Raw genomic sequence first — 16747 nt, forward strand, 5'->3', positions numbered from 1 at the left:
ATAGGATTTTGGCAAAGTTCCTTTTCTCTCCAGTTCTTCTTCGTTCTTCGGCTAGCACCGGTTTTAGCTCGATAGCTGTTCGTGCACCTGACTACGGAGATCTTACTACTTTGTGGATTCTTCAGCCGTCTCTAGAAGAGACAGTCCGGGTAAATTTTTATTCTTAAACGGATCCAAAAGGTTTTATTTAATCAATGGTCAACGGACAAAGATCTATAAGGGATTATAAATAAATTTTAAACCGCAATTCCGCTGCGCTACAGTTGATTAACTGGCTATTATCCCTAACAAACAGTTCACTGAGAAAAAGGTTAGGGACCTTACCATGTGTTTTTGAAAATATAAGGACTAAATAGTGTGTTTTGTCAAAATATAGGGACTAATAAATTAATTTCTCCTTTTTTTATAATTAATATACACAAATATAAGAATTTCGATGTATATATACTACACAAACTTCATTAGAACTATTTTGATTAAATTTGAAAACTAGAATGAGAAGTTGTTTATTTGTATAATTAGGGAAAATTACACAGAAATTCATATTTTAAAAACTATTTACAATTATGAAAATCGCTTTTATATATTTTATCATTATATGATTTTAAATTTTAAAATATCAGAATATCATAATTTTATTTCTATTTTTGTCAAATTTTCAGTTATTCAGTTGCAGGAAATAAAAACAGTTTTAAAAAAACCACCAAATATGACATTTAACTAAATTTGTTTGACATTTAAATAAATTTGTTTAAGAGTCGACACAGTTATAAATAATTTGTTAATTATGATCATTGTGTAATTTACCCGTATAATTAGAGGTAATCTTGTACTTTTATATATATAAATAAATAAAAGGACTAAAGATGGATCTACTAGTAAGTAAAAACACATAGACCTTAAATTAAGTGTGCCTCCACTCTCTCATTTTCTCTCTCTCAACTATAGTCACTCTTTACATTTTCTTCTTCCCCTTTGCTTTTCTTCTCAAGCTTTCCATCACCGTTACCATCTCGGTTCTTCCTTTCTATTCAGGTTCCCTTAGAGGATCCTCCTCCAATTTATGTTATAGTCTTTGTTTTTTTGAGCTTTAGATTTATCTTTTCTTCCTAGTTTGAAGTCTATATACTTTTTCGAATCGCTTTTCCGTCAGATATACATGTTAGCTATACTTTTATTGTTTATTCTTTTTTCGGTCTTAGCAAGAGCGGAAAAAATTCATCTTGTCCGCAGATCTATATGTCTACGCGGTTGTAAAAAAAAAGAAAGGACTCAGATCCGAATATCCGGAAGAGACTAAATGATGAAAAATGAATTACGGCTGTTTTTCAATGGGATTCGACTTACAAGAAGTATATGATTTCTATTTTATTGTATTTATACTTTTTATGGTTTTTATTTGCTCTTTATAGTCTTTTTATTGCTCTTTATAGTCTATATTCTTCCCTACGTGGATCTTATACTGGCCATTGCCTATATGGATGGGAAGTTTTATCATGCCGAATTACTTTGTGGAGATTATATCATTTTTATAAAAAAAAAAAAAAAAAACACAAAAAAACACACAAAAAAAAAAAAAAAAAAAAACAACTACTCGCAACGCTTAAAACTACAAAACCCGGGTTTTTTTCTTCTTCACACTATGAAATAGTAGTAGTTACTAGATAATTTTCTTCAATGAATGCCTTGGAGATAAGCATGGCTGCAATGGATGTTTCATCGCCACTGAAAATTGAAGCTGCTCCGAAAGATCAATTTCTTCTCCTTCCATTGCCTTCCATTCATAGCTCCATATTAAATTCCCCACTATATATTCTAAATGAAGAATCGCCAAACTATAACCAGGACAAATCCTCCTTCCCACTCCAAATGGCATCATCTTCACCTCCTTACTTCCGCTTACATCAAACACTTCTTCACTCTCCATAAATCTCTCCGGCTTAAACTCCATCGGATCCTCCCATACCCTCGGATCACGCCCGATCTCCGCCACCATGAAGTTCACCGTTGCATTCTTCGGCACCAAATATTGATCCAACATTGTATCTTCTTTAACTGCGTGTGGTACCACCATGTGTGCCGGCGGGTGCCGCCTTAAACCTTCTAAAATCACAGCTTTCAGATATGGCATTTTCTGCAAATCATCTTCTTTTATCAATTCCTGATCTCCATCTGCTACCACTGATTTAATTTCCATGAATAGCTTTTCCTGAATTTTGGGATATTTTACCAAATTCGCCATGATCCATTCCAGAGCTGTGGAGGTTGTCTCTGTTCCTCCATTGAAAATTTCAGAGCATAAACTAACAATTTCCTCTTCTGTCAATTTCCTTTTCTCCTCAGGAAGTTCAAGATCTATCAACGAATCAACATATGATCGGTCCTTGATTTCTCTCTCTTGTTGATCCTTCCTTGCTCTTATCAAAGGGATTAATACCTTCTCTTGATTTTCCCGAATCTGCAAATACTGTTTCCACATCTTCCTAAATACTAACTTTGTGATGCTAGGGCAGATTCCAAACACGTTAAATCGGACATAATTCAACACAAATTGACGCTGCGCAGCTTCAATTTTCTCGATCTGATCTTCCTCGAGATCGTCTCCTACACAAATCAAAGCCAGCAAGGAAAACGTTGCGTACTTAAAATGATCGATCACTCGTACCTTTCCTCCAGATTTGGACTCTGATTCGAGTCGGATTTTCAGAATTTGCAGAATCCGCTTTCGGGATTGTGAGTAGGACTTGAACCTTGAGGGGTGGATGATTTCAGAGGTGAGATTGCGGCGAAGAAGGCGCCAAGTAGGTCCATAAGAAGCAGAACTGATAGTATGTTGATTGCTAGAGTTAATAGCTTCCATCCCGACGGCTGGTGGGCGGTCTGCGAAAACGACGCCGTTCTGGACTAAGGCTTGATGGGCGAGGAATCCATCGGCGACGAAGATGGCAGGGCGAGAGCCGATGTAGAGAGTGATGATGGGACCGAATTTGGAGTGGAGAGAGCGAATGAGAGCGTTGATATCGATGAGTGATTCGGTGAACCAGACGGAACTGCCGATGAACGGAAAGGAGGGAGGGCCTGGAGGGAGTTTATTGGCGGAGGGAAAGAAGAAAAACTTAAGAAGTATAGTAGCAGCAAAGAAGGAAAAGGGGATGAGAAAGAGCAACCAAGTTTCCATGATCGGAATGGGTGGTTTGCAGGTGGAAGTATAGTAGAAGAAGTAGTTGTACTCATCGTGTCGTTGGTCTTGGCTTTCTTCAACTCTATTATTCTTTTACTTTTATGAAGTCAAGGGACCTTTGGAGTTTGGATGTTATGGCTCAACTGTATGTATTATAATGTAAAAGCATCCCCAAATCATGAATCTTTAATGAGCTAAAAAAAAGAAAAACTTACGGAGAATTACTAAACTAGCCCTTAGATTCTAGAGTTTGTCTCTATAGTTCCAACTTAAAGCCTCTCGATTCTAGAGTTTGTTTCCATAATTCCAACTTCCTCTCCACTCCTTCTTTCGTCTCATCAACCAACACAATATCGTTTGTGAACTCTGATGATAAAATTATTAGTATTAAGAAATGAATATACATGACATTATTTAATCGGATAGATGTATTGCATTAAGTAGAATTTCTTTATTATATAAGAAGGATACAGTAGAGAGAATATTTTTCTTATACTAGAAGAATAATGAAACTAACATGTTAAAACTTGCAGTTTCGCTTACATCCTTCCTTAATTAATTAAACATAACTAGGCAAACCACAATTAAGTTTATTTTGGCAAAAGAAAATCATTACTTGCAATAGAAAATAGCTTCCATGATCCCATAATAAAATGAGAAGACATGTTATTTTCAAGCTCTTCGAAAATTCCTAAGATATTGAACCAACTTGTCCTGTTGAGGTAAGATTTCTTTAACACAAGGTTGCTCAATAAAATTCAGCCTCCATTTCTCTATAAATGGAAATCTTTCAGCTTCATGAGTTTTGACAGCAGCAAGTTCTTCAACAGCAAGAACCCAATTATTCAGAAGACCCAAAGTCACATCAACTAATCCAATTTTATCTCCTCCAAAGAACATTGTTCCCTTTTGCTTTAGCTCTTTTTCAAGAACTTCCAAAGCTTCCACAGCTTTCTCCACTTGCTTCTTCTCTTCCTCTTCTTCACTGGAAACCAATATTCCCTTTATCGCTTCGGTAAACTACAAGTTTAAAGTTACATAAATCGCTATATAAAATGAACAAATTGAAAAACCTAAAACGTCGTAAAATTACCTTATCGTCTACGAATTTGGCCCAGAAACGAGCAGTGGCCCTGTGATAAGGGTGTTGAGGCAAAATGGGGTTACTTTTGGAGATGTCATCAATGTATTCAAGAATAACAAGTGATTCTGAAATGGGTTTTCCATTGTGAACAAGGACTGGAATTTTTTTGTAGACTGGATTGTGTTCAAGAAGGAGATGACTTTTGTTGGAGAGATCTTGTTCTATAACTTCATATGGGATACCTTTAAGCTTCAAAGCTAATTCAACCCTAAATGAAAATGGACTGTACCAACCACCTAATACCTTCATCTCTTCTCCACTCATTTTTATTTATCTTGCTTTCTTTCTGAATTGTTGTGTCATTTATAATGGGAGAGTTTTTTTTATTTATGATTAAAAAATTGAAGGCTGCTAATCTGGTAGAACAAGATAAGAAATTGTAGGTCAAATTTATTAATGTATTGTTACTTGGTCAAATTCTACACTTTGGACTTTCTATTAAAAACACCCAACAGATCAATTTTCAATAAATTCTGTATCTACTTAAAAATGTAAGAATAGATGGAAGGGATGCTTAAATTAATTAGTCAATAAAGGTATTCTTGAAAACAAAAGGTTTTTTTTTCTTTTTTAGGAAAGAAAACTTTAAAACAAACAAACACATTGACAAACAAAAAGGTTCCATTAAACGTTGCCATCCATGATTAAATATCCAAAACCGCAATGGCAGCCCATAAATACTGGCAAACCATATATAGAGAGAATTAAATTCTATGGGCTTCTGTCCCTTTAATAGTAATAACAAAAAATGAAATTTATCAGCCATTTTGGTTAAAAATTTATCAGCCAACCCTGCCTCACTCATTACCCTGCCTGCCACGACTCTCACCAGAAACATCCAGCTCCTATCCAACGACTTTGAAAGGGTGACCATGTGCCACATCCACAGGGAGAAGAACAGATGCACTGATCTTCTTGCTTCAGCAGCTTTCAAATGGCCAATTGGAGTACACTACATCACCCGGCCTGCAAATCCTACTCAGAGAAGACTACACGGGAACTCCCTTCCCACGACTTTTAGCTACCTAGTGTAGGCCTGTTTTCTTTTGTTTGTTTCTTTGTGTTTTGTTTTCGTTTCGTTTTGTTTTTTTTCTGCTTTCCATGTAACCAAAAAACAAAAACAAAAAATGAAATGATATGATTTCATTTGGTCAAATATCCACTAAAAGTTCTATTTGCTGTCTCCAAAAAGTTACGAAGATTTATGTACCAAAAAAAAAAAAAGTTACGAAGATTTAAATTTCTTAAGATAAATAAAATGCAACACTAATTTCAGAATATATAAATATAAGAGATCGAACTGGTCCTGGACTATTCAGATACTGCTGATGTGTTATTCCAAAGTGGTTCAGCATATTTCTCTGAAGACAGCAACTGAAAAGCTTCAGTGTCATGCTTCAGCGAGTCGAAATTGAAGGGGAAAATCATGATACTTGTAGATAACAGCCTACAAATTTTACAGGAGATGTTACAGAGCTACCTCTTTTTTCACCTTGCCTACTTCAGCCTGTGTTGATTCTCAAGATTCATCTTGTGTTGAGATCAAATTCACCAACTTCTCGCCACTCACCCTGGCTACCACTATCTCCATTTTCTGTCTCCTCATCGTTCAAGAAATCCTCCGATGGCTCCTTCTCGTCTCTTTGCGCATTGTTTCCCCAACCATTATTCATCATCTGATCATGGTTTTCACTGTGCTCCTGCTCTCCCATTGGAACATTGTTGACTTGCGATCCAAATGCACTTCCTCTTATTGGGGCCCGAGCCATCATCTCAGCATGAGCATGTGATTCCGCACGAGCTTGCTCTACCTGAACCATGGCTGCCATTCTCATCTGAGCCTCCCGCCCAGCTTTCTCTCTCGCATCCATTTCAGCTTTCACCTCCAAAAGAAGCCGCTTCTCTTCCTGCAGAAGGATTTGCTCTGCCATCAATCTTTCCTCAGATCGGAATTCTCCTAGAGCTCGCTTGCGGGTGATTATGTTAAAAGCTAGGGCCTGCTTCTCAAATGTGCCTGTGAACTCTGCAACCTTTGCTGCAATATTGTGATCCCACTGCTGACATCGAGATGGCATTTGACCTGTTGTGTCAGAATCAAGGATTCTGTCATCCTCCTCTGCTTCATAATCTGCTACTACATGGTAAGGTAGTAACCTGCAGCAATTTCAGAAAATATAAAAGTGAAAATGGTTCCCACGGAGCACAGCAAATTTTCCTTAGTGCCACTGCAAGCAAAATACAACTACCCCTCAACCATACTACCCTAAATCACTAATGAGCCGAGTGATCAGAAACAAGTTATGCCATAGTCCACCAATCCCCTCTTTTATTTCGTTTCAAGGAAGATAACAATGAATCTCAACAGGTCAACAATCTAAATACAAAATTTGAAATATTACTTCAAATTTATTTAACAAAACACATTAGAAAGCAAAAAAATGTCCAAAATGCCATACTGAACAACACTTGCTATTCCTGTTTGGGAAAAAAAATGCAATTTGCATTTCGAATCTGATTGTTTGAACCAAGAATAAACAAAAGAAGATCTCTCATTACCATCCTAGTTGCCAACACCCAGCTTCCTGTGAAGACAAAATTCAAGACAGAGACCTATGCTTCCTAACTTCTTATCCGCCTATCCTCTGTATAGCATGTTGCTAGCACTCAAAGGAAATGGGATAGCCTCTCCTAGTGGCTAGTCCTTTTTTCCCGTTACAGCATATAAGTAAGCAGCAGCGGACAACCCATTACATGTTGATTTACATTATTGACATGCAGCAAGGCACACAAAATACTAAAAGCTAAGCAGTTAGTTTGATATATTTGTGGATAGTGGAAACACATTTATATGTATGCCTAAACATGCAGACACGTAATGAGTAACACTAGCTGATAAATTATCTAGGCCTGCTGGCAAATTCATTCTGCATTTGTTTTGATCAATTTACAGCTCCAGCTATAATACTTAGTTTTATCAATCCTATAACGAACTTGCATATTTAAATTCTTTTCTACTTTTCTTCACTCTTCCTATATCATCCTTCTTCCCTCTCAAACACCATCTCCATCATACTTCTTCCTCAACCATAGTGACACTCACCTGCCCAGTCCCCCATTGGATCACCATCCACATAAAACTGCATAAGTGTATACCAGAATCACAAAAGTAAAACCCCACAATCTAAACCAAAACACCACATAATGCTGTAATTCATTATTCAACCATTGGCCATTCATATCCAAAAATTTGTGATCTAACACAAGCAGGGTCAATTTTCATCCTTCCTCTTTGAGAAGCTGTATCAAAATGGTGCTTATATATGAGTAAATGGTTCACATTGTCATCATCATTCTCTGTCCTCATCTTTGAGTAACTTCATGCATTTCTCAAGTTAAGTATTTGCCTCTCGTGAAAAGCCTCATAAAGATACTTCAATAATGAAAAAGTAAGAATACACCACGAGGAAAAACATTTACTACATAAATATTCCACACAAAAAGAATTGCCATCACAACCAGTTAAATCAAATTGCTGATGCAATGCTGCGGAAAATTTCCAAACACCTCCAACAAAATTTGAAGCTGGAATTGGGTGTGGAGATCTACCACTTTGTGGTGAACGAGTTAGTGGTAATGTTAGTGAGAGAAGGGGTAGTGAATGAGTGACTAGAAAGGAAGCAATAGGAAGAGCAAAATTTTAAAAAGAAGAGAAATTGAGAAGAGAGAAAAGAAACAATGGGATAGGTAAACGACTTAGGAGCAATTTTGGATGTCAAATGAAGGCTATTACTGTTATAACTTTAACTCAAGGTTTCACAGCCAGAAGACCTGAACTTATAAATTAAAATTGGTATAAGAAACAAGATTTATTTTCCTTGGTTGGAATTGCAATTCTTCAAGATTAATTGCACAAACACCTTCTCAATTTGATCCTATCAAAAGCCAACTTAGCGCACTTATCTCCAATCACATAATGTTATTCCTGCTGATAAAACATGATCAACAGCATATATCTTCTTGCTTCATTGACAATATGTTGTCTGCTTGAAAGAACCCCTTTCGATCATCTCTCAATTTTGAGGTAGAATACATATCAATTGCAAAATATGAATCATGTAGCAAGAACAATGTCGTGACTATGTGCAAATGATTGACAATCATAGTTGTTAAAGGTGCAAGGCGCGCTAAGGCGCCAGGGGTCCTGGAGCCTAGACGCGTGCCTAGTGAACAGAAGGCGCAGAAAATGAAAAAAATAGATACAAAAATCTAATACATTTGATACTAATGTCACTAATACTCTATTAGCAGTTAAGGCACGAGTTATGATGAGCTAAAAAAAACATTTATAACCACACAAACAAGACAAAACCACATAAAAACATAATATTAAACGTCAAAAACACCAATATTACGTGTTGACAACAGAGACTAAGATACTAGAACTGTTCTGCTGGTTTCTTGTATCGCACTGCAGAAGGAGCTCCTCTCCTTTACATCTCTTACTCTTCTTCTCTCCCTTCTATTTTTACGTCTCTTATTCTTTTTTACTAAGATCAATGGTTTAGATTTAAGTTTATAAGTGGTTAATCAACCTTTTATTCTAATGAGCAGTAAAAAAAAATCAAAACCTAATCATTAATAAAAATGCAGAAGAGGCACGCCTGAGGTGCGCCTTTAACAACTATGTTGCCAATAAGAGAGAAGATTATTGAAGAAATAGAATACAAGTCCTCAAAATCCAAATAGAAAGCTTGTACAACAACTTCTCAACGGTTAAAATTACAAAACCGGGTTTTTTTTAGGAAAAGATATGCTAGTAATTTTCCTACGTAGTAGTTTTCCTAAGTAAGAACACTTTCCTATTGTAATGTCTTCATGTCTCCTATAAGAGGCAGCAACTTTTTAATAAAAGAAATCAATCGTTAATGGACAAACTGGAGGATGACATGACAGAGGTAAAATCCTTCCTAAATTCAAGCTTGCAGACAAGCTCTTAGTCCAACAGGGGGTGTAATGTTATGAAACGTCAATGACAATTTTCCTTTTATTTAGGCAAATACGTTTTATTTTATTTTTTTAGGTAGTATTATCTTATTTATGTAGTAATATTTTATTTATATGGTAATGTTAACTTTCCTATTAGTTAGGCAGTAGTATTTTATTTTGGGAAAAGACATGCTAGTAATTTTCCCAAGTAAGAACTCTTTCATATTGTAATGTCTTCATGTCTCCTATAAGAGGCATCAACTTTTCATTAAAAGAAAACAATTGTAAATCTTCAAATCACCATTGAGTATCAAAGATAGTTCCTTCGAAGAATGGGAAAAACAAGGAAATCAATAGGATTTTCCTGTGAATAGACCTCTGACAAGATCGCGGGCACATAACTAAAGCATAGTTCTCTTCTATAAGAGAATATGTTGCATGGAAACTCCTATTGTTTCAGCATTTAGTGTCCGCTTCCATTTCATTTCTGTTTCTTGGCTATGATTTGAAGACGGTGTTCTAGAAACAGCATTTCCCGGTGTCTATTTCTGTTTTGGTGCAACATAGATAAGAGATTTCAATTAGCTAGAACTTAGATGGCATTAATCTGTATATAATCTAGAAGTTCATCTAAAGGTTTAACCTAATTTATAAGGCTCCACTATACGTACTCTTAGGAGCCTCGATAAAAGAATCCAGTTCAAGTAACTGGAAGAATATTGTCAATGAAGGGGTGGTTAGACTAGTATAATAGAAGTCCAAATGAAAAAATGGATTTCATTAGCCTAGATACATCTATCTCTATTCAAAGACATTGCTAGTGAAGGACCTAGAATAGTCTAATGAAAGTCCAAAAGAAAAAAAAAGGGGTCCATTAGCCTAGGATAAGAGTTCTATCTCTCCTCAAGGACACAAACATAGACACCCTGACCACTTCAATATGTATAAGGACCTAACCGAAATGCAGCATGCATGACATATTTGATGTAAGATTTTACAGCATCCAAATATAACCTAAATGGACAGAAAAAGAGTTAGTAATGAAAGGCATTTGTTATAAACAACACTCATGTGGACACAAAAGTAAAAGCCTCAGCAAATTTAGTGTGTAATGCATAACAGTAGATAGGTTCCGGACTGAATCCCAACAGAAACAACAAAGACAGATGAAATGATAACTCAAGCATGATCAAACTTTGTGGTGGAACCTACAAAAATAAAAAATAAATTGCAAAAGCAACAATAAGAGTTATAAGAGATTAATAATTCCCTTATCTTGTAGAGAAACCACAACTTGGGACCATAAGGCATGCTTGACTACTCAAAGGGCATAACGAGTTTCAACAGCAATATGTATTTATGGTTGTGTGTATGTTAGACCCCGTTTGATTAAACCACTTAATGACTTAAATTAAAATATTAAGTACTTTTTAAGTGTGTTGATAACTGTTATTTCAACATTACTTAAATTACTCAATAAAGTTAAAAATGTCAAAATATTTAACTTAAAATTTTAAGTTAAACTTTATCAATTAATACTTATATATTCAATACTTATTTTTATATTTATCAAACAGTTACATCATTTAAGAGTTTCAGCACTTATAATATTCAAACTTAAAATTCAGTATTTATTTTTCAGCAGTTCCATCAAACAGCACCATAGTGTCTACAGCAAAGCAAATCTTTCCAGCCAAAATACACACTATAACACGATAATCCACTTTGCTGGAAAGTACCAAGTAGAATGCTTTTCTGTAATCCACCATATGAACATGATATTCTGCCTCTGTGAAAGCATGCTTAGACAATAAGGTGTTTGTTAGAAGGGATATAGGAGGTGGGATAGGGATAAAAAATACGAGATAAGTTATCCCGTGTTTGTTTGGGAGATAGAAGAGTGAGACGGATGAGGGATAAGCTTCTTATCCCTCAAATCCTATACCCAGGAGGGGGGTGGTATAAGAAGGTGGGATAAGCTCCTGCGATTTTAATAGGATGGAAAAGTCTATCTTATCCCTCAAATTAATGTTATGTAGTTTAAATAGGGTTAAAATAGTAAAATGTATTATTTTATCCCTATCCCTATCTCACGTACCAAACATTGAATAATAATTCTCGACTATCATATTTTTATCTCTATCCCAACCATTTATCCTTATCCCTATCCCAACATTTATCCCTATCCCAATAGAATACCAAACGCCCATATTCTATAACGAATATGTTAAATAAAGATATTCACAATCATAACAATAAGAAATGATAATGTATTGTCATTAAATGCCTAATAGCTACCCAACATAATAAGTTATCGTGATTCAATCTCAATCCCGTCTTGTATTGCACACAAACCCAGAATACTTTTCAGCTCACACACACACACACAAAAAAAAGAAGAGTGAGAACAAAAGCATAAATCGAAGCATCTCTGTAAAATTCTAGCTCATGATGATCCTGAAGATTAAGACAGGTCTCAAGATTCTCCTAATTTCTTAACAATGGAATACCACATAAATGAAAACTCCTACAGGTACACAGGCATGATAAATAAGGCCATTTATAATATTAATAATAATTAGACCATAATGTGCATACCTTTCGCAAGCATCTTCAAGTGATGAAAAAGGCCGCTTTACGTCGGGGTGGCAGACCCGCCAGGCATCCTGATAAGCCATCTGGATCTCAACCTGGTTGACCGGAGGCCGGATCCCCTTCTGCTGCTGCTGAAACATCTGTTGTTGCTGCTGCTGCTGCTGTTGCTGCATTTGCTGCGCATTTTGGGCCAAATTGGGCGACTGCTGCTGCTGTAAATTGGAATTGGGATTAGGGTTAGGGTTTTGCTGCTGGAGATTGGGCGGTCGATGGAGACCAGGAGGGCGAAGGTGCGCGTCGATATTGGAAGGGAATCGAGAAATGGCCGCAGCTTGTTGATGCTGATGCTGATGCTGTTGTTGGGCTTGCTTTTGTAATTGTTGAAGCAACAAAAATTGCTGTTGATGATGTGCTTGTTGCTGCTGTTGTAAAAGCAATTGCTGCTGCTGCTGCTGCTGCTGCTGCTGATCCATTTATGGGTTTTGCTTGTATTTCTTTCTCGCTTTTCTGTGATTTCACAGCCTTCCCCCCACTTGTTGACAATTGTTTATTTCTTCTTTCGTATTCGCAATCACGGCTAACTTTCTGGATAAATTACTCCATGGTACATTTTTCTACATGAAATTCAAAACAGGACGTAAACTTTTTATATATAAAAAAAAAATTAAAAGAAGGGACCACAAAATAATAGTTCACGATGTCAAAAAAAAAAAAATACTAGAATTAAATTTATTTATAACCTTATTTACTAAAAAAACTACATTTTCAAAATTGCTATATTTATAATTTCTAATAAGATATATGAAAACAGGTCCATTAAACTCACTGAAGTACAGATTGAGGTCCAAGCCCATTACAAGAGCCTATAAGAGCATCTCTTGTGGATATTATTTCTTTGTTACTTAAAGATACTTTGGTTACAAACAAGCATTAGAGAGCTTGTTACCACAGGAATTTTCATATGTACCTTAATGAGCAAGTGAATTTGCTCATTCATCATTAATATAGACTTATTAAATTTAAGTCTCAGGATACTTTGAATCTCTACCTTAGGATTGTAAATGAGCAAATTCTACTTGCTCATTAAGTTGTATGTGATCAAGACTATTGTTATCAATATTGGTTTGTTATTAATATTAGGGTTTATCTCTCCGGAAATAAGCATGGAAGAAGGCAGGGACATTGTTTGAAGACCACGCAAGAAGCTAACTGGCCTATAACAGGCGCGTGATGTGCAACTGTCGTTCAATTCCAAGATGTAAAAAAAACGGTGGGTTTTGTTTTAGTGGGCGACTATATACCGCACTAAAATTCCGGTTCACCGCCCTGTATTGACCCTTTTGCCCTTCTCATTATTTCAAACATAAGTTTTGAATATTCCAAATCCTCTCAACTTATTTTTCATTCTAAAAAAAACCGACAAAAAACGAGATGGCACAAAGAGGAGGCATCGGCAAAGGATACATGGGTATTACGGTAAGTATTTCCATAAAAAAAAATTTCAAAATCGTGAGTAATCGGGCTGAAATTCGGGATTAAAATCCCAAAATTTGAAGTAGGCGGGCGACCCGCACCATCTCCACCTACGGTGGAACGCATGAACTATGCGTTCCACCGTAGGTGGAGATGGTGCGGGTCGAGCGATCCACCGTATGGTGGATCGCACGGCGCACGCGCTCCACCGTAAGGTGGAACGCGCGGCGCATGCGATCCACCATGCGGTGGATCGCTCGTCGTACGCGTTCCACCTAAAGTGGAACGCGTACAACGCATGCGCTCCACCTTATGGTGGAGCGCATGCGCCACCCGTTTGGCCTAAGGGCCAAACGTTTGCGGCGCACTGGTCGGCCCTAAGGCCGACTGGTGCACCGCACCCGTTTGGCCCTTAGGGCAGGTGGTGTAAACCACCCGCCCAGGCCAAAAAGGGACAAACTTTGAATTTTTTTAAAAAAATTGTACGGACCGGGCGTAGGCAGACCCGAACATATATAAAAAAAATTATGTTAAATTGAATATACTAAATAAATAATATTACAGGATCAGGAGGGAGCTGACCCTAGACGCACGTCTTCACGTCCTGTTACTGCATCTGCTCGGCGGGACCGGGCGGAGCAGCAGCGGTTCATGGCGGACGCCCGGAGGGCACATGCTGCACAGGCGGAGCGTGCTGAGGGACAGGATGAGGCGGCTGATATAGACATGGACGGGGATGCTTCTATGCATCGTCCTAGTGCTGATACTATCCCCATAGATCGTGGCGTCGTGACGAGGGGTCGAGACGGACGATTTTCTTCTACCGCAGCATCTTCTTCTGGTAAGAGAAATTAAAAAATGTTTTTATTTGTATTTGTGTTAATCGTGATTATTGAAAAATATACCAAAAATTTAATGTAAACCGTTTGCTGTAATTTCAGGTAGCAGCAAGCGATCAAGGAGTGTAGAGGATGACTGGGTTGTGAAGGACCCCGTCCCCGGGGGTCCATTTGATGGTGCTGTGATCCCGAGCTTTTTGGGACATATTGCATGTGCTATATGGGCCGGTCAGGATAGGGGCGTCCTTAGGTGTCATACCAGATCAGGGTATTGCACGAAGCTGAGATTATGGTACAGTGGTTCTTCCAGGATGATTCAGTCGCGTATCGAGTCATCTGGCTTGTTCCATTTACCTGGTATTATGCACAGTCACATAGATGCTGCTCTGATCACGGCATTTGTAGAGCGGTGGCAGCCAGACACGTCATCATTTCACATGCCATTTGGCGAGATGACCATTTTCATGCATGATGTGTGGGAGATATTGCGCATCCCCGTAGATGGTGCCATGGTGACTGCTGATGCGACTGTTGATGAGCTTAAGGAGTGCGTGATGGATTTGTTTGGGATGACTCGGGTTCAGTTAGATGCCCGTCATTATGCTTCTGGTGGTATACGAGCCGCTTCCGTCATGGAGCACTGTGGAGGTGATCGGATTCCTGAGACCCAGGCTATAGCTTGGACGTGGCTGATGCTCGGTTCCACCTTGTTCGTAGACAAGAGTGGTGACCGCATCCGACCTTCTTGTCTGTTAGAGGTGCAGGACTCGGCGGCTGGAGCCGTTGGACTTTCTTGGGGATCAGCTGCACTAGCATATCTATACCGTCATCTTGGTATTGCTACCAGAGGAGATTGCGGGCAGATGACGGGTTGTATGACATTGCTCCAGTCCTGGATTTACGAGTATTTTCCTTGCTTTAGGCCACATCGAGAGGCAGTTACAGTTGACCCGGATCTTCCTAGGGCTTCGTTGTGGCCATCTATATCGATGGAGAAGAGCGATGAGCGGCTGAGAGCATTTCGTGCCCGGCTTGATGTGTTGACAGCAGATGAGGTATACTTGCTATATAATTATAAATACTGTTCAATTAAAACAAATTTGTATTACTTGTATGTGTTAATGTAATTTTATACATCTGTAGGTCATGTGGATGCCGTATGGCCCTGATGCCATTACTGAGACCCCGAGGACTCTATATTCTGGATGGATACGGTATCGGGATGTGATCGAGCCGTACATGCCGGGGCGATGCCTTCGACAGCTTGGACATGTGCAGACCATTCCTAGATCGATATTGCAGCCTTCTAAGGCTGTTCGCCCGTGGACCAGTTTGAAGTATCGTGTGGAGGTGCCAGCTGTGATGGTGCAGGGTATTTGTGACTCTTTTCCCCAGTCGTCCGTCCTTATACTGTCTGTATTCACTCCAGCACATACTCCATCAGATTGTGAGGATCAGTACATGCATTGGTACACCCGTCATTCACACCCTCGTCTACTTTCGGAGATTGTTGCACCCGGACCGGCTGTTTATACTCGCTCGAACAGTGAGATTGTAAGTTATTTTTTATTTTTCTTGACTGGTCTAGTAATGTGAAATGATATTTACTGAAATGTGAAGTGATATTAACCTTGTTTTTTGTTCCTTACTTTTTACAGTGGGTTAGTCGATTATCTGGCTGGGGTGAAACTGTGTTGGATCACATGAGTCATCTGGACGAGGATGCTGCGATTGTATATAGGCAGTCGTTAGAGCAGATTATGGGTGCTTGGCATTTGGCCAAGTGAGTTATGACTATATTTTGAAGTATTTTAGTACTATTTTGACTGAATTTGGTGGATTGATATTTTAGTACTATTATGACAGAATTTGGTTTTTTTTTTGTGGTACGTTTTGTTATTATTTCAAATTTAAGAATACATTAGAACGACATAAACGGCATAAACTGTAAAAATACATTACAACGACATAAACTGAAAAAATACATTACAACGACATAAACCGGAAAAAAAAGACATTAGTCACTATCTTCTTCGTACACCTGAATGTTTGGTGAAGATGTCGCTGGTACACCTGACTGTATTGCAAGGTATATCTCTTTCTCCTCTGCAATATTCGTCTCATATTCCACAGGAAAAATGTTCCATGGAGCATTTCCTCTATTTCTTGGCCAAGCTCGTCCTGGCAGGTAATCGTTCTTTGAAGCGCTGATACTCTGTAGTACTCGAACCTCTAATTTATAGCGATCCCAATTTTTCACGATCGAGTAAGGATAAGTTCGATGAGCCTCATGAGAAATTTCAGACTCTGTCCATCTTAAAAAGATGATGGAGTTGAAATTTTTTTTAGGGATAATTCCCCTCTGATTATCACGCAGTAGTCTGGCGAACATAGCTTTCCAGTCATCAATAGGCATAAACCACTTCAGAAATGTTTGAATATAACTAGGAATATTTCCTTCATTCAAATTGTTCAACCATTCCTCTAAAGCAAATTCAAAAGGCATGTAATACATATAACATAAGAACC

General features: G+C 37.9%; 3 protein-coding genes across 3 annotated transcripts; all 3 read right to left on the reverse strand.

Moving 5' to 3' along the window:
- Positions 1-1528: 1528 nt before the first annotated feature.
- LOC136219368 (cytochrome P450 89A2-like) lies at positions 1529-3474 on the reverse strand. Its single transcript, XM_066006760.1, has one exon. The coding sequence runs from the start codon at positions 3176-3178 to the stop codon at positions 1661-1663; it is 1518 nt and encodes a 505-aa protein (XP_065862832.1). The 5' UTR covers positions 3179-3474; the 3' UTR covers positions 1529-1660.
- Positions 3475-3612: 138 nt separating this feature from the next.
- LOC136219369 (probable glutathione S-transferase) lies at positions 3613-4646 on the reverse strand. The gene is made up of 2 exons (XM_066006761.1): positions 4275-4646; positions 3613-4201 (listed from the first exon to the last, which is right to left on the reverse strand). The coding sequence occupies exons 1-2, from the start codon at positions 4587-4589 to the stop codon at positions 3854-3856; spliced, it is 663 nt and encodes a 220-aa protein (XP_065862833.1). The 5' UTR covers positions 4590-4646; the 3' UTR covers positions 3613-3853.
- Positions 4647-5581: 935 nt separating this feature from the next.
- On the reverse strand, positions 5582-12522 carry LOC136219371 (uncharacterized). Its single transcript, XM_066006762.1, has 2 exons — positions 11910-12522; positions 5582-6479 (listed from the first exon to the last, which is right to left on the reverse strand). The coding sequence occupies exons 1-2, from the start codon at positions 12377-12379 to the stop codon at positions 5852-5854; spliced, it is 1098 nt and encodes a 365-aa protein (XP_065862834.1). The 5' UTR covers positions 12380-12522; the 3' UTR covers positions 5582-5851.
- Positions 12523-16747: the final 4225 nt, after the last annotated feature.

Source organism: Euphorbia lathyris, chromosome 2 (assembly GCF_963576675.1).
Source record: "Euphorbia lathyris chromosome 2, ddEupLath1.1, whole genome shotgun sequence".
NCBI lineage: Eukaryota > Viridiplantae > Streptophyta > Magnoliopsida > Malpighiales > Euphorbiaceae > Euphorbia > Euphorbia lathyris.